Source organism: Haliotis rufescens, unplaced genomic scaffold, assembly GCF_023055435.1.
Source record: "Haliotis rufescens isolate VD_foot unplaced genomic scaffold, xgHalRufe1.0.p SCAF_16, whole genome shotgun sequence".
In the NCBI taxonomy this organism is placed as follows: Eukaryota; Metazoa; Mollusca; class Gastropoda; order Lepetellida; family Haliotidae; genus Haliotis; species Haliotis rufescens.
In genome coordinates this window covers 7544726-7568867 of record NW_025963846.1, presented here as the reverse complement: position 1 = coordinate 7568867, position 24142 = coordinate 7544726, and the positions used below count along the sequence as shown (strand labels likewise).

Sequence of the window (24142 nt, the reverse complement as noted above, 5' to 3'; positions counted from 1 at the left end):
GACATGGAAAAGAACGAGTACCAAGTTTTTGACTTCAGAAGAAAGTGCTCACCAAGAAATTCATGACCGCATGTCACAAGTGTAATGGGATAAGTGCCCACTGTTTAACGTTGGGTAGCTTTGTTTAATGCTTGGAGAACACTCCTGGAAGATGACCCTAGGTCTGGACGTCCCTCAACTTCCATCAATGAAGGTTCAATCTAGGAGAAAACTTATACTGTCTGATAGACGTAACTTGAGGAAGACACAGGTCTAAGCCATGGTTCGATGGTGATGTATTTTGTACGGTTGTGTGTCGCCGACTGTTTTCAGCCTAGTAACGTTTTGATAATGTTTGTAATTGTTTGGTCAAATTCAATTTCCAAATGTGTACTGACTATTGCCCGGCAGTTTACCATATGGCGTAAACTAACCTCCGCCCCCTCACTCACGCATCCTGTTGTGTTTGTCTGTTTGAAGGTATCGGCGGGAGTCGTGTAACGTTCGACAGCTTTGGGGACGGCGTTGGACGATACGACATCTACCAGTATCAGAAGATGTCAAGCAACGACTATGACTACGTTCAAATAGGAGAGTGGGATACAAGGTGAGGGGAATACTGATACTGTATCGGTACACACGTGCATTGTGTCACACCATTCTTGCCCTTCATAGTTTTGTATTACCTTTACGGGGTCATCCTCGTTTATCCAGTGTATTATATCTCAATACTATTATGATAAATACCCCGAACCCATACGCCATACGAAGTGACGGCACTATCTCCATTTCTTATATCACGCTTCTTTCTTGTTTCTTGACTTGAATTCAATAAACATTCACAAGGACTCTACATTCAAACTTGCGGTCTCGTACGAGTGAGCCCTCCATATATAATTGTTAAATCAGACGTTTGTTCAGATGGGGTGGGGTGTCCGTGTTTCGTAGTCGAGGTACGTAGTGGTGCTACCGTCGCTTCTTTGCATCGTGAAAGCGTAATTTGATTGGACGGTTATCAGTCGTGTCTTTAGAACTGAACTCAAATCGAAGCTGGCGTGGCGCAGGGATCAGGGGTATTTATCATAATAGATTGGAGAATGGCATCCCTCGTTGTGCCAGCATCCGTTAGTACTTGCAACGAATATTGGATTAAGACTCTGAGTTTGTCAGCAACATGTTCGTGATCGTTGGTGCGAGTGTTACCGGAAAAGGTATGACATGCTTATCCTCTCGGGATTACATGGCGCCATCACTGATTTTAAGTGATCCATTCATATAATTTTCATTGCTAATTTACGCCAAGTAGACTATGCTCCAGATTATTAAGGTGCATGAAGGATGCTTTAAATCGTGAACATACCACAGTCATAAAGCTTTTATGCTCGTGACATTTACGTCGAACTTGGTTAATTTGTATAGATTACATATTCGTGTACCTGAGCTCGCGATGGATAAGACTGTTACAATAGATAGTGCTACTTTCTCTTCGTTGGCACTGGCTTAGGGGAAAATATTTAGCGTTTGGAATCAGGTGAGGTGAAATGGGGTTTAACGTCGCGTTAAAAACGTTATGGCACATATATCGCGACGTACGTGTACGTGTGTGGCACATACTGACTCCGAGCCGACCAGTCCTTGTTTCATCCCCTTAATGCTGAGAAATAGGCATCGTAACAACATGTACCATCTGTTGACGTCTTTTGGCATGACGAGGCCACCGACTTTCCGCTCTCCGGGCAGACGTTCCATCCTCTGGAAAACGATCAAAATCCAATTATAATTAGCGTGCAAAACCTATTAAAATAACATAAACTAATTATTAATGGTTACGTTGTGTTTACCAAACAAATATCATCATGTTTAATATTAATCAATCTATGTTTCAGTCTGAAGATTAACAAGAGCGCACTGCTTTGGAGATTCAAATCTCGTGAAATCCCGGTGTCCATCTGTAGCGAGCCATGCGAACAAGGGGAGGCAACAAAGACTAGCGGACCGTGCTGCTGGGTCTGCATCGCCTGCAACGACAACGAATACCTGAAAGACGAGAGCACATGCGAGTCATGCCCCGAAGGCTCACGACCGAACCCAAATAAAACTGAATGCGCACGCTTACCGGAACTACACCTTGACCCCGCAAGTCTGTGGTTCATACTTCCTGTTGTGTTTTCCTGTTTGGGGATTCTCTGCACGTTTGGTGTGATGATAATATTCGTCATTTTCAACACAACGCCTATCATCATGGCGTCGGGCAGGGAGCTATGCTATCTCCTTCTGCTGGGGATAATTATGTCCTATGGAACATCACTCGTCATGCTAGCAAAGCCCACTCTTGTCCTCTGCGCGTTACGGAGACTTGGGCTAGGAGTCTCTCTGAGTTTCATATACGCTGCACTTGTAACAAAGACCAACCGAATATATCGTATCTTCAGCACAGGTATCAAGGCCATGGTGAAACGACCCAGCTATACGAGTCCCAAGTCACAGATACTGATATGCATCTGTCTAGTGTCAGTTCAGGTGATCGGAGGACTGACATGGCTTGGCTTTGAGAAGCCATCAGTATCCAAAATAACTTACCAGAAAGACTTCCTCATTCTGAAGTGTAGTGCTAGTCAGATAGCAACTATCATCTCTTTGTTTTACAACATTTTTCTTATTGTGCTTTGTACTGTGTATGCTTTTAAAACAAGAAAGATTCCACAGAACTTCAACGAAGCCAAGTACATAGCCTTCACCATGTACAGTACTTGCATTGTGTGGCTGGCCTTTATTCCTATATACTTTGGAGCCAATCACGATTTTAAAGTAAGTTTGTTTGTTTGTAATTAAGATACGATGACATGCATTTACGTTATCCTGACAATGTAGATTTATCAAATTATGGCTTTCAAACATTTCAGTGTGACGTTTTATAACTTGAACTGACCTGTCAGCTTTGCGAATAGCTCGAATGCACATGCGTTATGTCGGATGTAATTATACTTGAATTACACTGTAGACATCTTCCCGAGGCAAGAGAGTTAACTGACAGCACTCCTAAAAAGTAAAGGGTAGGCAGGTTGAATTTGAATAGTTTTTTTTATATTTCCAATTCACTGCTACCAAAATCACAATTGTACCGAGAGGCCCATCAATGGTTTCCAATGTCATGATCACGTATAACAGCTAGACGTATTGACGTCCTTGTCATCCTGTCACCCAAGAAATTTGTAGGATCGGTGTTGAAAGACAACATTTAAAAAAGCTGACCTGATAATAAATAGTTAATATGGTTTACTTTGAAGCACCATCAAGTCAAATGCACCCTAATCGTTCAGTCCTGTAACATTTCAAATATTTGGATCTACATTTGATGAAAACCTATTTGTTTTTTGTTTTTTCTAGATCGAGGTGACATCGCTGTGTATGGGTGTCAGCATCAGTGCAACTGTAGCCCTATTCTGCCTGTTCGCTCCCAAGGTGTACGTCGTCTTGTGCCAGCCTCACAAAAACGTTCGCCAAGCCACATCTACTTCCATTCAAAGTGCTGCAAATAATAAAACCAACAGGGCGTTCTATGGTGGCCCCACGCCAGTCACTGCCAGCACTGCCCAGAACGGCAGTATCCATAAGGACATTCAACATGTGGAGAACAATGTGTTTTCAGACAGCCTAGAGGAGACATCGTCTTGTGACGAGGGTGTGGCCATGCAGGCGCCATCTAGCGGTGCTTCGTGAACCGGGATGGTCATCAGAGTGTGTTGAAGGAATGCATTGTGTGTGAAGGAGACGTGTGCGTCGGAAAAGTGCTGACTAGATATATTTTATTGTCTTTGAATTTGAATTTTTTATATCTACACATGCTCATTATAACAGTGCCATAATTGTTTCAAAGATCTCGTGTACCATGTATTATTCCACAAAGAGGACGAAACCATATTTCGTGTTGGCGTGATGATGTTTATAATGTCATGTACCATGCCACGCCATATCTAATTAAGTACGAACTGGTTCTTACCCTTCGCGAACTGTGTACAGACTGTACCTTGACCAACAACGACGAGGAGAGGATGCAGAGGGGGATGCAAAGGATATATTGTTACTGTTGTGTATCCTATTTCATTTCAAATGATTGTAAATCCTGTTCATGAACATGATATCTAAAATATGACCCCTTCCTTTTCAAATAGGGATTACTGCTGTACATACGTGATTTAACTGAGTTTCCTAATTTGAAAAGGCGTTTTGGTATCATGTCTATGAATATGATTGACATGTCATTTGGATAGTACATTCATATCATGCAGCATTGTACATATCCATTTTTTAAAACCCCTTTTCAACAGGTTCCCTGTAAAGAAAGCTTAATTTGAATGAAATATATTCTTCCGTGTATCAAGTTAGAGATATTTCACGTTATACGTGGCGTTGCATTTCATTACATGTTTGTGCTGTTTTGTTTTGTATTGATTTCACAAAATTTATGTTTTCGTGTTATTCGTTGCTAAGCAGCACTTCTACAATTTCTGCTTCGCTCAACGAACAGGGCGGTGAAGGGGAGGGCGCCCGAATGATCGCAATAAACAGTTCAAAGGCCATGATGAGCTTCTGTTTTATGTTCGTTTGAGTAAGGGGGAAAACAATGAGTTTGTGTTCAACAGGCTATACTACAAAATGAGTGGTGAGTGTACAGGCCTGTAGTACACAGTCACACAATGAGTGGTGAGTGTACAGGCCTGTAGTACACAGTCACACAATGAGTGGTGAGTGTACAGGCCTGTGGTACACAGTCACACAATGAGTGGTGAGTGTGCAGGCCTGTCGTACACAGCCATACGATGAGTGGTGAGTGTAGAGGGCTGTAGTACACAGTCACACAATGAGAGGTGAGTGTACGGGCCTGTGGTACACAGTCACACAATGAGTGGTGAGTGTACTGGCCTTTCGTACACAGTCACACAATGAGAGGTGAGTGTACAGGCCTGTGGTACACAGTCACACAATGAGTGGTGAGTGTACCGGCCTCTAGTACACAGTCATACAATGAGAGGTGAGTGTACAGGTCTGTGGTACACAGTCATACAATGAGAGGTGAGTGTACCGGCCTGTAGTACACAGTCACACAATGAGAGGTGAGTGTACTGGCCTGTGGTACACAGTCACACAATGAGTGGTGAGTGTACCGGCCTCTAGTACACAGTCATACAATGAGAGGTGAGTGTACAGGTCTGTGGTACACAGTCATACAATGAGAGGTGAGTGTACCGGCCTGTAGTACACAGTCACACAATGAGAGGTGAGTGTACTGGCCTGTGGTACACAGTCACACAATGAGTGGTGAGTGTACCGGCCTCTAGTACACAGTCATACAATGAGAGGCGAGTGTACAGGCCTGTAGTACACAGTCACACAATGAGTGGCGAGTGTACAGGCCTCTAGTACACAGTCACACAATGAGTGTTGAGTGTACAGGCATGTAGTACACAGTCACACAATGAGTGGTGAGTGTACAGGCCTTTAGTACACAGTCACACAATGAGTGGTGAGTGTACAGGCCTGTAGTACACAGTCACACAATGAGTGGTGAGTGTACAGGCCTCTAGTACACAATCACACAATGAGTGGTGAGTGTACAGGCCTGTAGTACACAGTCACACAATGAATGGTGAGTGTACAGGCCCGTAGTACACAGTCACACAATGAGTGGTGAGTGTACGGGCCTCTAGTACACAGTCTAACAATGAGTGGTGAGTGTACAGGGCTGTAGTACACAGTCACACAATGAGTGGTGAGTGTACAGGCCTGTAGTACACAGTCACACAATGGGTTGTGAATGTACAGGCCTGTAGTACACAGTCACACAATGAGTGGTGAGTGTACAGGCCTGTAGTACACAGTCACACAATGAGTGGTGAGTGTACAGGCCTCCAGTACACAGTCACACAATGAGTGGTGAGTGTACAGGCCTGTAGTACACAGTCACACGATGAATGGTGAGTGTACCGGCCTGTAGTACACAGTCATACAATGAGTGGTGAGTGTACTGGCCTGTAGTACACAGTCAAACAATGAGTGGTGAGTGTACAGGCCTCTCGTACACAGTCATACCATGAGTGTTGAGTGTACAGGCCTCTAGTACACAGTCATACAATGAGTGGTGAGTGTGCAGGCCTGTCGTACACAGTCATACAATGAGTGGTGAGTGTACAGGCCTGTCGTACACAGTCATACAATGAGTGGTGAGTGTACTGGCCTGTCGTACACAGTCATACAATAAGTGGTGAGTGTACAGGCCTCAAGTACACAGTCACACAATGAGTGGTGAGTGTACATACCTCAAGTTCACAGTCATACAATAAATGGTGAGTGTACAGGTCTCTAGTACACAGTCACACAATGAATTGAGAATACAGGCCACTAGTACACAGTCATACAATGAATTGAGTGTACAGGCCTGTAGTACACAGTCATACAATGAATTGAGTGTACAAGCCTCTAGTACACAGTCATACAATGAGTGGTGAGTGTACTGGCCTCTAGTACACAGTCATACAATGAGCGGTGAGTGTACTGGCCTGTCGTACACAGTCATACAATGAGTGGTGAGTGTACAGGCCTCAAGTACACAGTCATACAATGAGTGGTGAGTGTACATGCCTCAAGTTCATAGTCATACAATAAATGGTGAGTGTACAGGTCTCTAGTACACAGTCACACAATGAATTGAGAATACAGGCCACTAGTACACAGTCATACAATGAATTGAGTGTACAGGCCTTTAGGACACAGTCATACAATGAGTGGTGAGTGTACAGGCCTCTAGGACACAGTCATACAATGAATTGAGTGTACAGGCCTCTTGTACAATGAGTGTTGAGTGAACTGACCTGCCGTACACAGCCATACAATGAATTGAGTGTACAGGCCTTTAGGACACAGTCATACGATGAGTTGTGAGTGTACAGGCCTGTAGTACACAGTCACACGATGAATTGAGTGTACAGGCCTGTAGTACACAGTCACACAATGAGTGGTGAGTGTACAGGCCTGTAGTACACAGTCACACAATGAGTGTTGAGTGTACAGGCCTCTAGTACACAGTCATACAATGAGTGGTGAATGTACAGGCCTCTAGTACACAGTCACATAATGAATGGTGAGTGTACAGGCCTCTAGTACACAGTCATACAATGAGTGGTGAGTGTACAGGCCTCTAGTACACAGTCACAAAATGAGTGGTGAGTGTACAGGCCTCTAGTACACAGTCACACAATGAATGGTGAGTGTACAGGCCTGTGGTACACAGTCACACAATGAGTGGTGAGTGTGCAGGCCTGTCGTACACAGCCATACGATGAGTGGTGAGTGTACAGGGCTGTAGTACACAGTCACACAATGAGTGGTGAGTGTACAGGCCTGTAGTACACAGTCATGCATTGAGTGGTGAATGTAGAAGCTTATAGTACACAGTCACACAATGACTATTTAGTATAAATGCCTATTGTCCACAGTCACACAGTGAATTCATTGAGAGTGAACACGCCTTTGGCTTAACGTGAAGAAATTACTTCTGAGTCGATGATGTGCTTGTGTGCTTAGAGTTGTCATTATATAACGGGAAGTGAATAGAGCGATGGCAATTAGTCATGGCATATTTCAGTATATAACATTAGAACATCAGTTGAAAATCCTATTAGCTGAGTATTCTTACGTTTTTATCAGGACAAGGAAGATATTTATGAGAAGACATTTGTGTCGCAGTTGAATGAGACTTGATAAAATAATTCTTTCCCATACCGGAATTTCACCGGTCCTTAAAGGGGCACCGTTCTCTGACAATTCATCGGCACTGGTTGTTGTCTTTGTTATTGGTTTTTCCCCCGTGGATACCTGGATGATATCCCAGAAATCTTGACTAGTTCGCAACCTTTGCGGCGCCAAAACCTAAGCGCATTTGTAGCTTTAATTGTTAGAATAAGGGCGGATCGTCACATTGATCAACAGACTGAAATACAGTTTTGTAGGTATCGTAGGTAGCAGTGGTAATGGTGACAAAGTTGTGATAAGTCACTTGCTTGGAATTGTGCTATTTTCGTTTACACTGATTTCACTTCTAACACAAACAAAATATTTCACCTGAACATTGCTTATTTTATCGTGTGTACCATGTTATGGTCAATGTGTAAAATTACAACAATTTTCACTGAGGCAGTTTATTTCATGCATACATATTCAGTTATTTTACAAACTGAATGAAAAAACTGTCCATTGATGTTATTACGATAACGAATTAAAAACATTTTGTTGTTTAATTTCATCATTAAATTACTGAAAATAATCGGAAAAAAGTGAAATGAAAGTCCTTCTACATTTCTATATGTTTGGGTTTCTAATCGTAGCATAATTAGCCTATTGTAATGTTGTCAAACCCTTTTGAACGTCTTCATAACTTTTAGTCAATCTGTTAAATGAATGGAAAAAGTTTTCAGTCAATTTGTAAAATGACTGAAATGTTTGGGCATTTCATAAATTGGCTGAGTGAAAAACACATGTTACACTTTGACAGTAACATATACACGCCTACAAACGAAAAGGCTTGTGATAACAACGACTGGGTGTTGCCTGTCTCGCAACGAAGAACCTCCAAGCAAAAACGTAGATGAACAAGATTTTCAATGATTCTGTTCAAAGCGACAGCGAATTAATGAAAACAAATGCAAATATCGTAATTAAAACTGATCAAAGTTATGTGTATACAATTAGGCAGCTACCTTGTTCGAGGAATGTATCTGTAAATATCCACATAAGGCAAAGTTCACACAGTGCCGATTATGGGTCCCATTTGAGATCAGACAGCGCTACGACACGAAAAGTGAAAAAGTCGGATTACTACGCTCAATGATCTGGAATGTCCTATCATTTTCTGAACGCAGTCGTATACGTTCGTAACAGAGTCCTACGGATCTGGAAAGGTCCAGAGAGGTCGGCCACGCACTCCAGACAGTATGGTGCGTCCCGTAACATTCGGGAAACTCAGCCGATTATCAGTCGGAATGCAATCGTGACTATGTCGTGAGAGATTCTGCTGTATCGGATCAAAATCGTAACAATGTCCTGTGTTGTCTGGACGATGTCCTGTGGACGGGGACGCTGTCGTGATGAGGTGAGGTGAGGTGAGGTGAGGTGAGGTGAAATTGGGTTTAACGTCGCGTCCAAGATTATTGCACTTATATATAGCGACGTGCATGCACGTGTATGTGTGTGTGTGGCTGCTTGTACTAGTCCGGACTGATGCCGATTTATAGTGCTAGCTCACTGAGATACCATGCCGCAGTTTAACATGAATACCCCACTCAGACACAGTATACTGACTCCGAGCCGACCAGTCCTTGTTTTAGCCCCTTAATGCCGAGCGCCAGACAGGATAACAACAAGTACAATCTTTTAACGTCTTTTTGTATGACGCGGCCCGGGATCGAACCCTGGACCTTCCGCTCTCCGGGCGGACGCTCTACCACAAGGCCACGGAGGCGGTCCTGTCGTGATGAACGGGCATGAATTGTTCATTGCCGTTTCTTGTCGATTGGGTCCAGATTGCGTCCAGATCTTGCCGAATGCAAACCGTCTTTATCGGTTCACTGTCCGGTCACTGTCTTATCTCTGTCGGATCGCATTCGGGAGAATCGGGACGCTGTCGGGACAAATGCGGTCGTTTTGTAGATGCGGAAGATAAAATCGGATCAGATTCGGATTGAGAACGGGAGATTCGGTACGAATTCGGCTAGAAAGGGCTGAATCGGGACGCTTCCTGAACCATATCTGATTGTTAGTGAATTTCCCGCCACGAATCACTGGATCTTGATCAGACTTTTGCCAAATTTTAATCGGTAATGGTCCTATCAAGGACGGCAGTAGAAACCCTGAATGTGTGACTGAGCCCTAAAGGAACATCATCCCATACGTCAAGAACTGTACAAAGAAACGTCTTCGATGTAACGCGTCTTTGTAACAGTTTAATATTTTAAAATAGATATAGCGTTTCAGGATATTATAACTCGTGGTAGTTTCTCAACTCATCGTAAGTTTGATTCAAGTATTTCACATAGGTGCCAAGCTTCATTGGTCTACAGAGATAGCACACTTAACAAGTATATTCATGATGACCATGGTTCTTTAAAAAATCCATTGTGTTAGATACAAATGAACAATCAATCAACGTATCTTAGTTTAATCCTTTGAACAAAGTTGCTGTACATAGGCACTTAACGCCAGATATGGGGGTATTCCGTCTGCTTTAGTAAACCTACACATGTTAACACTTACTTTTGACAAATCCAATGTGCAAGATAACAGTGATTAATCAATCAATGTATTTTCGTTAATCCTTTGATGGATGGTGTTTTTGGTGTCTCAACTGATCATTCCTCTCCGAATGATTCATCTAAAAGTATATATTCTAAGGTAATAAAGGACTCGCCCTCTTTCAAAAATCACTTACTCCTTCCAGGCGACATCTCTAAATCTTTATTTTAAAACAAGTTATCGTGGACTCCCTATAGAAACTGGAAGATGGCTACAACCTCCCACGTGAATAAATAATGTCTACTTTTTGTGATTCAAAATCAGTTGGATATGAATTACATTATTTATTTATATTCCCATACTTTATATATAAACGTAAAATCAACCTTAAAAGATTACTACTGTACATAGCCTAACCTTTCAAATTACCGTCAACTGTCAAACAATATCTCAACCATTAGGATTTATCAAAGTTCACAAAACAAATTAATATGAAATTAAAATCATCTTGTCGTTCATACTATAAACTGCAATGTTCTATTTGTACTGATGTACCGCCGAAAGGTGATTTATTATCTGAGTAATAAAGGTCCACAGAAAGCTAAGAGGCGACTCTTGCTGCGCTGTCACGTGCACATTACAAATACATTTCACCCCACTTCAGACCTGGATTTAAATTGAATAATTACCTAAGACACAAGAAATGCCAAGTGGGACCTTTGTCAGGTAATCTGAGTGGTGCTACCACTAATTACACCTGTAATACATTCATTAACTTAACATCACACGAATGACAACAAATACACAAATGTAGGGTTTTACCAGAAAACATGGATGACAACAAGGGAGTAGTAATCGTATTATCTTAGCAAACCGAAAATCGAAAAAGCTTTCACTGTAGCGATACTTTTGTTTAATTAAACTACATATAACCATCCGGGGTATTTCCAAATAACTACATCCGATGAGCTTCCATCATTCCTTTTGCATGTTTGTTTAGCTGTAAAATATAATTAACATGCGCGTATTGTAATATCGAAATCTTCATATATAGATCACGGGTAACCAATTAGTGTTCAGCAATGCGTGTAGATATTCCTCAAAATGTATCTTCGCTGTTCTTACAGACGGTAGCCCATTCTCGTGTCACGCTCAGTTGCGTTAGCGAAGAAATAGACTCACGACAAGTATTGAGCAGTAGCGGGCAGTGTTAGACAGCCGGGGAGAAAGTAGAGATTAGGGCCCTATTACAAACGTTTGACTGTCCTTTTAATATGAATTTTCTTGATTTACTGGAATGAAAGTTATTCTTACGAATTTGTTTGAATGGGTATGACAGTAACAGAAACCTATTTCTTGATGTTATGCTCGCTTTGGAGATTAAAGTACCATTCACGTTAACAATGGCCTAGACTATACACCTAGACATTCGTCAACTGACTAATATTTATAAGGCATTAATTTCCTTTATTGAGTTAACAAAAGCTACTCTTTTCAAACCCTCTTCAAAACAACATGGACCCCCGCGCTTCTCACTAATGGCTCTTCATTCTTTGGTTCACGGAAATAGCGCACACACAAAACCGGCCTTGGGTGGTAGTTGAGTGCAGACGGAATCTATAGAGACAGGTTCCCAATGCATTTCGCTGCCACCAAGGCCAAGTATATGTGCCGGCTAACAGAGCTGTCGCGGGAGTGGTTCGCGAAGCAATCTTGACCCTAGCTTGAAAACAAGTGTAACTAGCAAGTAGTTAATATTTTTATCATAAATGAAGCATTTATGGACTAAAACAATAATTTTCCATATCTGTTGTTCTTCTTCAGTATTAAACGATGCCAATTCATGTATTACTGATAACAATTTCAACATGTATTTAAGGCTAAGTCAGCGTTCAAAAATGGCTATCCATGGCCCACCTTAAGGGCTGTCTACGATTACACACGATCCCACGAGGATCTAGAGACTGTTGTGTAAGGTCAATCTAAGTCATTGTTAGGATCGTTGGTGTGACAGGAAACTAAGCATTAACTAGTATGATAACCGGTTTCCTTGTTCTTTTCCCTTTTGACCCAATGCTGTCGTAAGTACTGAATACTATGAAGATCGGGTGATCATGATTCGTCTGTGGATGCATATCACATCGAGCTGTTGCCATGACACGCCTGGTGATTATTACCTGGTTTTGTGTCAAGATCGTGTAACGGCGGGGATCGTTGCGCGGGCTGTTGACTACAGGTTTGGTTTGTCCACGCCTGACTATTTTGGACCCGTTGTAATGTATGTGTACATTTAATATGGCAGAAAATACTATTTACTTACTCGCTCAGTCACTATCGAGTTGTTTGTTGATTATATACGTACTGGGTCCCGTTCCACATAGCGAGCGTAGCGCTAAGCTGATCATACTTTAACATAGGCTTACGGTAGTCCTATCACTAAGATCGCTTTGTGGAACGGAGAACTGGTCCTATAATCTGAACAAAAGTATCCCGATCTGCAGTCATCAAACAGAAGGTGAAGTCTTATGTACGAGAACGTGACAATTGACATCGGTTGATGAATTATAACAAATCAATACCATGGAATACCATGAGGTAGACTGATTTACCGACAACGAGCATTCACCAAGATTCAAGAAGTTGTAGCATATGACTGTTGGATGACTATAAAAGTCATTAACAAACGTTTCACCATATCCGAAAGATGCGCCATATCATAGGACATATTCTAAATGGAACTATGTTTTGATAAGATCTAGAGGAAGTACTACGGTTTGCGACCCGTGAAGATCCGGGGTAGAATAGGTCTTCTGCAACCCATGCTTGCCGTAAAAGGCGACTATGCTTGTCGTAAAAGGCGACTAACGGGATCGGGTGGTCAGGCTCGCTGACTTGGTTGATTCATGTCATCGATCCCAATTGCGTGGATCGATGATCATGATGTCAATCACTGGATGGATTGTCTCGCCCAGACTCGATTATTTACAGACTGTCCTCATATAGCTGGAATATTGCTGAGTGCGGCGTTAAACAACAAACAAAAAAACAAACAAACTACGGTTTGTGTCCAACAATGTACCATCCATCATAGTTCTGTTAACTGAATATAAAGGGTTCTCCGATAGGCACAATGCTCTGTCCATTATGTTGCGTCTCTTCAAGGGGCCGTCTCTCATAGGAACGGTGTTCTGCCCGTTTGCAGGGCGTCTCCAGTGGGATCTGTGTTCTGCCCATGTGCTGTGTCCAATCTGAATGGTCTTTTATTCATTAAGGTGGCGTCTCTCACAGCACCTGTGTTCTCGCCTCCAATATGATCTGTGTTCTCCCAACCTCTGGGGCGCCTCCAATAGGATCTGTGTTCTCCCAACCTCTGGGGCGCCTCCAATAGGATCTGTGTTCTCCCAACCTCTAGGGCACCTCCAAAGGGAACTCTGTTCTCCCCACCTCTGGGGCGCCTCCAATAGGAACTTTGTGCTGGCCATCCATTTGGTGTGTCCAATCGGAACTGTGCTCTGCTCATCAAAAGGGTGCCTCCAATAGCAGCTGTTTTGCTTACTTTTGGGGCGTCTACGAGCGGAACTGTGTAATACGTGTAGACAATTTACGTATGATTTAAACTGCCAAAACATGCATGTTGGATTATTGTCATCTAAAATCGCTAACTTTGAATGAAATGGGGGCGGTCGGTCGGGTAGCCTAGTGGTTAAAGCGTTCGCTCGTCACGCCGAAGACCCGGGTTCGATTCCCGACATGGGTACAATGTGTGAAGCTCATTTCTGGTGTCCCCCGCCGTGATATTGCTGCAATATTGCTAAAGCGGCGTAAAATCAAACTCACTCACTCACTCTAGTGAAATGTCTTCCTACAGAAACGCGTCTATCTGTAAAATGTAGCGTGTTAAGTAATTATGTAAGTTATCAATGATGAACAATCCTGTTCATTTATACCGAAATATTTTTGACAAAATCCTGATCAAGCATATGGCATGAAATGTACGTTTCAAACATCACCTTTCTGTTTCTCTTTTGCTCTTTTTATAGATACAAGAGACCTTCCACTACATGTAGCTCATCTGGCGGCGCCTCGAGACATATTTTTCACAATTACTGTTATACGGCAAGGAACACATGCATTACAGTGTTCGCCGATGATACTGAATCAAGGAATTTCTGTGGGTGGTGAGACGTTCTGAGAATGGGTAATTAATAAAGAGATAATAGACTCCCATAAGTCTTCACTGGTGGTCCTGTTATCAATTTCCTAAACACATCGATGTATCATAGCTAGGCTAAGAGGCTGATAGAACCAATCAATGATCAAACCGACCCCATTCACATCTTGTCAATTTATTTAGTCTGATTAGACATTAAAATAGATATGATACATGATACGTCGCAGATGACGATCTCAACTAGCATCGGGTACAGTGTCATTGAAGCCTTCATAATTTTAATTTTAATTAATTTAAATCACGATGTATTCGTAATGTTCCATTTTTTTTATATTTAGGTAAACAATTGACTTTCCCTTGCATGTGTTTGTGACGGGTGCCACCTGTGGGACAGGATATGCTGGCCTTTTTGCGAACTGCTGTTGTCATCACTATTTGATCCTCATTCATAAACACATGTTCGTAATATTATCGGAATAGTTCAATGGGCTATGCTTTTAGCAAATATGTCTTATGAGTGAGTGAGTATGGTTTTACACCGTTTTCAGACAACAAATCAGCAATTTCACAGTGGCGGACATCAGAATCGAACCCGGGTCTTCGGTGTGACGAGCGAACGCTTTAACCATTAGGCTACCCGACAACCCCTGATGAATATTGAAAGGGTTTTGTCGGGTTTTTTCTTATTTGATATGGGATGGGCGCATAAACTCATACTGGCCTTAGGCATTTACTCCGATGTATCGATTCCCGACATGGGTACAATGTGTGAAGCCCATTTCTGGTGTCCCCCGCCGTGATATTGCTGGAATATTGCTAAAAGCGGCGTAAAAACATACTCACTCACTCACTCACTCAAATTCTTCAAATGGCCCTGACAGCAAAAGATAATAATCGGGATGAATATGGACCTGCAACCACCGGATCCTTGCACGGAAAGGGAGTCAACTCTGCACATTGCATGAATTTGAAACTGAAAGCTTGTACCACGTACTGTCTGCATTCACCTGTTTCTTATGATAGATTCGTTCTTTACCGCGTTGCAAGTCATAGGTGGGTACCCGGTGGTATGTGGAAGGGTTATAATGACCGCCGAGGACTTGGGAAAGGCAATGTGGCTGGAGACTTCCAAGTACTACTGAAAGTAGTCATGAAAAGCTACAGCGCCATGCAACACGATATCCGTCTTAACTGAAATGAAACTCCGACACCGTTGTACGCCATGTAGCTGTCATTTATGTGATAAAGGTATCGTGTTTTCATGTGTAGAGCTGTGTTATCTGCAGACATGACGGCGCTGAATTGCACTTGAAACGGACCCGCCGTGCGAAGTTTCAAATGTTAATGTCCGTGCCGTCAAATCATGGTATCATAACTCCATATTGTAACCACAATCTATTCATCACCCGAATGACCCCAAAAACAACAACCACATAGATTGTATAAATTCAACGATCACAAAACTTACACTGAGATGCTCTGATGGCTTAAGTGTAAATGATCAAGATCTGTGATGATTTCTTGAAATACGGGGCGGAAGGTAAATCAGTTATAAATTTGCCATATTACCGACGTCCCAACAAGACAGTGCCAAACAGAATGGTAATCAATTGGCAGCTTTTATTGCAAGCTTTATGTCATGATGGTGTCAAGGTCAATGTCGCCCTGCATAAATATAAGACCCGTGAAGATCCGGGGTAGAATAGGTCTACATCAATCCATGCTTGCTGTAACAGGCGACTATGCTTGTGAGAGGCGACAAGGCTCGGGTGGTCAGGCTCGCTGATTTGGTTGATCGTATCCTAATTGAGTCGCTCGATGCGCATGATCACTGGATTGTCTTGTCCAGACTAGATTTTTTACAGATGTGCGTGTGTGTGCGTCTGTATGCATGTGTCTGTGTCTGTCTGTGTGAGCGTGTCTGTGTCTGTGTGCATGTCTTTGTCTCTCTGTGTCTGCGCCCTTCAATACCCATGCACATGGGTTTTACCAAAATGTTAAAATTCAGGAACCTCTATTATTTCGAGCATTCTCCCTCCAATGAAGGTAACACACCATAGTATCGAAACATTCAACTCATCTCAAACATTGAAACGTTTATTAACGTTGTAGCAGAAGGTATTGACTGTCATGTCTATGTCGTCATCCTTTTTCTGAAGCCGTGGACACCATTATCTGACAAAGTAGACACAATTTTTGGATAACATCTTCTTTAATACTGTCAAAAGCGACGTTTCGGTATAGATCCATATACCGTTGTCAATCAAGACATTACCTGAATCCAAACGTTTGTGTCCAGACATGCGTTTTAAGCAAAACATGTTATGACATGACATAGATGTTTGTTAAGAGCTAAACGTTTTGTCTCGATACATCTTTCAATGCCAAGAATCTTTCTATCTTTGAATATGTTTCATGTCATACATTTGATGACGAGATTATGTTTAATATCCCGCACTTTGTGGCTACACATTCATCAATTGCTAAAATCATATTTTTCCAAGACCAAGAACTCTGTATCATCGAATGTTTAATGTCGTCCATTTGAGGATGACTATGTTTAATGGTAATCACATAGAATGACACGTTTGTTAATTGCTAAACACTTTTTGTCGGAACATATTTCAGTGGCAAGTTCAAACGTGTTTAGAGCCGAGCACATAATGCCAACACATATTATAAGAGATAAACACAAAGTCCCGGCACATGTCAAAGCATATGCACAGAGCCAAGCATTCTGTGAAGCCATGTTGGTTTCATACCAAACACGCGGTGACAACACATTTGTCTAATGACCAACTAATTGCACTGAGCACTCGTGTCGTACATGTTTGCAATGCCACGTGGTTACGACACGTTTGTTTCATGCCAAACGCTTTTTGATGGCACAATTCTTTAATGCCAAGCACTTGGGGACGGGACGGTTGCTTAAGACCAAACACCCTTGTGAAAACACAGCATGTACATGTTGGTGTTGCAGGGCATGACTTCAAAGAACAAAGCAAAAGGCTGTAGACGTGAACGTTGTGTGATATGAGTATTATCTATATATGCATGTAAAATTCAAACAATCAATTAAGTTATCCGCATAACCTCAAAGACTGTATATTAGGAGAGTACCGATTAGCACCAGTGTCTACATAGTGACACCGAATGCACGACGGTGCCATTTGCAGGTTTAGCACTCCTTGAAATAGTTTTGTGTATCATCCGAAGGCCACCGAAATCCAAACAAGTAGTCGACTCCTTAATATCGATATCTTTGGCTGCCAACATTATGCACCGAACACACAGACGCACATGCTTAAATGATTAAACACATTTGCTGTTGAAACACATTTGGTGAAGATACATTTCTTGAAATCTAAACAATAAGTATCAACACGCACACATGGCAAGTTATTAATAATTTTTTATAGTAATCGGTCTATAACCACAATTGTACAGTCACTGCTGAAAACGGAATTGGCAGGTATGTGACAAGATTCAAATGTGTTTCACGTATTCGAGTGTAGCTTTGATGCAATAACGGTAACTAAGGGGTGTTATCGTTTTATAAATACTCTGTGAATACATCATGTAAGAGTACTGTTCCGTCAGGTGCTCGAAAAAGTTCTTCTAGGGAAAGCAAATCATATGTGGTAGCAATCCTAAAAATATCTTAGACAACGTGTACTCTAAATGTGTTTTGTTAACATCATATAGCGTTAATGATTTGGATTTCACGCGGATTTAACAGAATTATTTCAGGCATTTGACAGCGGAGATCGTCAGCGTGGGCATCTCACTGTGCCCCAATACGAGGAATTCTATATCAAGATGTACAGAATGTGAAAGATTCCTTAGAAACTCCGTGCATATAAGTCTCAGACTTCTCCGTCTGGGGATATGACACTTAATGTCCCCACAAATGATCACCCCATGGTGCAGCTGTCATGCCTAAGAAACTTGCCAGGAATTGATGTCTAGAATGTCAGTCCAAGCGTCATAGTCTATACGTGCCATTATGACTAAAAGTCTCCAACCAATGGTCACACGAAACGCTACTGCTACTGTCCTCCGCAGTGTTATAGCTGACACAGCGCTACAAGTTTCGTAAACCCACACTCACAACGACACAAAGGTGAGCAGAACCCGCCCCAAAGAACTCGCTTTTCACCATTTTTTTGCATAATCCATGCCAACCTATGATACGAAACAAAAATGCAAAATCTAGTCATACCATATATTCACTTTGATAGACACGGTCTCCAGTCCGCTGACCCGAGAAATATTGCGAGGACTTGACTGAACATAAATGAGATGTGGACAAGTGGATTTACTCTTGCTGTCTACCCCTGATAATTGTTCTTCATTATCCCTATCCGTCCTGATGCATACATGTAGGAAAGGAAACATTTTGGAGTACTTGCTTCTGCCGTTGCTGTGCCACATATTTGCCTACTTCGTCATATATATCGTGATTTACCTCAATACGACGTTATATCACTCTGATTCGACCCGACTGCCTAGCCAGCGTGTTATGCAACTGGCTATAGATAGATACTACATTTGCCAGTAACTATATACACAGGCGCTGAATATTAACATGCACAGTGGCATTTTGGCTGCTTGGACATTTGAAACCAAATGCATCCTGGTTGGTTGATCTTAGCATACTTTGCGTCAGCGGCTATTGGAATAAGATATATACTTTTATTCCTCCATAGTGGTTACATATAGTTTATACAGAGATGGTGTAATTTAAATGACGTCATACTGTAAAGGGCTGAGCAAGATTAATGGCATATACATATCTAGAACTTGAAGCCGTTGTTTATTTCGTGTCTACGGCTATTATAATTGGATGGAACAAAGTAAATATGTTTTGATGTTGGAATCCATCATGCATGAAAGAACGATAAAACTGTTAAAGTGTTTTGGGGAATCGTTGAAACACGATCTTCGTGTGTATCGATTCTCCAAGCGACCGCAAATCAACCACACTGTAACTATACACGACGTGTTACAGATCACCTTGTCACCGTCTAGCGGCAATCTAGCGATCACCAAGCGACTATCTGGCGATAACCTAATAACAATCAAGCGACCGGCTAGTGACCGGCTAGCGGCAATCTAGCGATCACTAAGCGGCTATTTGGCGATAACCTAATGACAATCAAGCGACCGGCTAGTGACCGGCTAGCGACCACTAAGGGACCGCCTAATAACTTTACAGCGGCCAGCTAGTGACCACCCACCGATCAATAAGTGACCGCAGAGCAATCCTCCAGTTATCACCAAGTGACCACCTTTTAACCACGTAGTGACCATCAAACCCAAATCCAGCGATAACAAAGCAGCAAACCTGTGACAACCAAATGACCATCAAGCGACCGGTTAGCGACCATCAAGAAAGCGCCAAATCATTTCCTACCATTCTAGCGATCACTTAGTGACCACATAGTGACCAACTAACCACAGGCTCTTGACAACCTCGTGAACATCAAGCGACCGACTAAACGTCATCTAGCGATCACCCATGGACCACCTTCCCTGAGCAGCCCGCTCTATGGCCAATAAAAATAACTGTTTGAGTCTTATGTCACAGTGGCATTGAACATATATCGCTGACACACTTTTCTAGTAACAACATTAAAACCCCATTCACTCATACCCGTGTCTCTGTTCTTTATCATAAAGATTACGAGACACGAACCTTGGTATACAATGAACATTTATGAAGGAGGCGGAACTTTGTCCCCGTGGAAATCGCATGTCTCTGTAAAAAGAACCTGTCATACATTGAAAAGTTAAGAAAACTTTTGACAGGTCTCAGGCGATTATTCTCGACAAACAATCAACTTACTTATCATTCTGTTCATTACCTAGCCCACGGATCAGCACGGATATCCTTTGTGTGCATAGTCTATTGTATTGGCTCTCTTTCAGTTCTGTCATTGTCAACCTTACCGAATCACAAATGAAGGCATGTTTTCAGCACAAATGTTTCTCATGTCTGGTGAGAAGACGTAACCTCTTGCATGTTGTCCTACTGCTCATCATACGTGGGATCAGACAACAGCATTGTTTCCGATATGATGCAAGGACGCCTTTACTCACAAAACAGTGTAAATGTTGTGTCAGCAATATATACATCACATGCATTATCGATTGTTTACGTTGCTATTACTTATCTAACTGCCATATAATTACAGTATTACGTTCTTTGGTGGATGTTGGTTTGGCTTGCAACGTAGCCGGACAATCTATCCATTCCGACTGAAGTCCAAACCAAGTTGCCAGCAAATATATAAACACGGTTATCCGGATGACGTTAGATAAGGTCATTTCGGAAAATGTGACAATCGCGTACATGTATGTTTGAAATGTTCGTGATACGAATCTTTTTTTTACGGGCATTAGCATATTGTAATGCCCATATGAGATTCTGATCATTTCAAATAATATCTAATTGAAAGAGTATTAAAGTGTTTAATAACGTTTGTAATATCTCCATAAACATGAATCTTTTTGCCGTCCGAGTCCGCTTGCTACGTATACACCACAACAACAGCTTCCATTTCATTAGGGATGGTCCCTAGATGATGGAAATACATGCGACGACAACTTTGGATAATCAGATGTACGATACCTTCACCCATAATCCCTTGTACAATTCCGACTAGTATGTTATTGGCACGTGTTCAAGAATCACCATCAAATAGTTACAGGGAATTGTATCGGACATGACTATTGCAGCTGATTCGTCAAATTTGAAAATGTCTTCCACATGTGTACCATACACCATCTGGAATGCTTTGCTAAGGGGACCGCCTCCGTGGTCTAATGGTAGACCGTCCGCCCGGAGAGCGGAAGGTCCGGGGTTCGATCCTGAGCCGCGTCATACCAAAAGACGTTAAAAGATGGTACTTGTTGTTACCCTGTTTGGCGCTCGGCATTAAGGGGATAAAACAAGGACTGGTCGGCTTGGAGTCAGTATACTGTGTCTGAGTGGGGTATTCATGTTAAACTGCGGCATTGAATCTCAGTGGGCTAGCACTATAAAGCGGCATCAGTCCGGACTAGTACAAGCAGCCATACACGTGACGCGACGTTAAACCCCATTTCACCTCACCTCACATTTGCTAAGGCCTTGAATACTGTTAGTCTGATGTTACTCACATGTAACCCTGATGCTTGTTTGATTGTGTATTTGTTGTTCTGTAATGCCGCACACACCCATATGCTAGCTGTATGACGGAGGCCTATGAATAATCGAGCCTGGACCGATATTTTAAGCAACGATCCATGCCGTCAGGGTACATGCACCCGATCCAGTTGGAAGCCTCTTACTATCGGCATAGGCCCCAAAGGGGTTAACCCTAATGTAATCCTTATGTTTAAACATGCATATCAGTTTCATCATTGTATACTCGATATATTAAGAAAATCAAAATCATACCAAGATCGCACCACGCAATAAAACGATGAATGGAATCATTCCACTACTATTTCGATATTTCATACTGATTAACGCCAACGACACACGGCACAATATGACCATCAGAAACACCCTTGATGTACATATGGCATATTCCCTTTCCTTATGATTCTTTATTCTTTTGTGATACTTATCATGTAAAATGGTCAACCCCACTGACAATGGGTTCTCTTCCAAATTGTTCAGATGTTCGGGATGCCCTGTTCATACTCTCAAGACAAGACATAAGATAAATTGATATTTTGGTGTTAATGGCACCATGGCCAAGAGCAAAACGTACATTATTTTTCGCTTGGAAGAAACAAGTATTATACAACGTAACATACCATGTCGTTCCGAATGGATGCATATGAAAATAACTTGGTATAAGACGTGTTTCTGCTTTTGTAGAAGATGAACACACTTAAAGGAAGTACGGTAAACTACGGTTATAACGAACTCAAAGGGACCACCAATTGTAGTTCGTAATAACCGTAGTTCGTTATAAGTATATATGCTATATGCAGCAGATATACAACAAATGGCCGGGACTAAAAAACAAAGTTCAGTTATCAGTTCGTCATAAGCGTGTTCGTTATAAACGGAGTTTACTGTAGACTGCGACCTTATCATAATTACACTTGCTACACTTCAGTGTCGCTGCGTCAACACTTCCATAATCAGGATACTTATGAGGACATCGGACATCGGACATTGGAATTTACACAATATCCGGACGAGATCATTATTTGGAGATAACTCCAACAGCTACGTTTCTAGTCCAAGGTTAGATTTTGTAATCATGGTTAAGAAACGGTGATGTCAATTTTACAGCTATATTTCTTTGCACCCTTGTTTAAATAAAGGCGACTTAACCATTTCCAGAAATCTCCGATGATTCCGCCATTCTTCGATCCCAAAATAAGGTCAAAATAAGGTAATTTGGCCTAGAAATTTTACTTAAGCTTCAGGTACCAGTGTATGAATAATCTGATTTCGTTAAATAACCATACCTGATTTATCCACCGGGAATAGAACTAAAGGAGACCAGCTAGACCACCACATCTGTTTCATATCTAGATCTATGCGTAAAGATTCAGAGTGACAAAACAAACTCTCCTCAAGAATATATGACAAGAGGGATGACTTCTATCTTCCAATAGTCAACTTTCAGTTTATGTCTATTTTTTCCTGCAGAACCCTTGGTGTTCACATTTCGCAGCTTTTAAGGTACAATCGAGCATTCTCTTTTTACCAAGATTTCAACGTGCGTCATACAACTCTTGCCCAGAATTTGTTCGATCAAGAGTAAAACTTCCAAAACCTCAGTAAAGCTTTTATTTTAGATATGTGGAGGACATTTCCAAATTTGTCACATCAGAGACAAACATAATGTCCAATGCAATTCCCTATTTTGACTTGTACCATACAATCCTGTGTTTTTTAGGTGATCAGTTGACTTGTCTTTGCATGTGTTTGTGACGGATGCCATCGGTGGGGCAGGATACCCTCACCTTTTCGCGAACACCTGGTGTCATCACCTTTTGATTGTGATTCATAAACATATACTCATGATACAGTTGGAAACGTACAATGAACTGTGTTTTGTTACAGCGATTTCCTATGAATATGAAAAGGGTTCTGTCGTTTGTAGTTATTATAAATATACATGAAGAAGTTAAAACCTCCAATTTCATGCTGTGTTGAAAACATCACAAACACTCGTCAGTCAGCTGCACCAACCAACTTCAATAAAAGAGAAAAGTGACAACTTTTGTGAAATAAATTAAAAATAATAGTCCAAATAGTTCTAAATTTGTTATTATTAAATATTTCTATACAAGGAAGAATTTCCGTTAAATTTAGCGAAATGGATTATATCATGTGAATTCTGAAATTTGGAGATAAAAACAAAGATTATGCGTCATGTGATTGCTTATCAGCAGCACGTGAAAGGATAAAATGCCATAAAATGTTATCCACATAATCAGTATCACTGTCAGTTGGTAATACCCATGGATGCATGCGTCAGTCTCTGTTAACTCCCGCATGTGCACTTCACTGCCATATTTGTAATAAGAGATTTACGTGTTTGTATGTGTATATATTACTAGAAACCCCACAACTGTGAATTAAATTATTTTCGCTGTAATCACGCTGCAAACTAAGTCGGTAATCGAATAATTCTATCTTTGGAAATACAATTATAAGTGTCATTTGTCACCCATGGGGAGTTCCTGATAGAA

At 41.6% G+C, this 24142-nt stretch overlaps 1 protein-coding gene across 1 annotated transcript in view; it reads left to right on the top strand.

The window, feature by feature from the left end:
- Window positions 1-4549, top strand: part of LOC124134075 (metabotropic glutamate receptor 8-like) — a 118907-nt gene extending 114358 nt beyond the window's left edge. Inside the window, exons 6-8 of the mRNA XM_046498717.2 lie at window positions 460-586; window positions 1866-2787; window positions 3367-4549. Coding sequence (XP_046354673.2) covers window positions 460-586; window positions 1866-2787; window positions 3367-3699 — 1382 coding nt within the window. The 3' untranslated portion in view covers window positions 3700-4549. The remainder of the gene's footprint in view (window positions 1-459; window positions 587-1865; window positions 2788-3366) is intronic.
- The last annotated feature ends 19593 nt before the right edge of the window (window positions 4550-24142 follow it).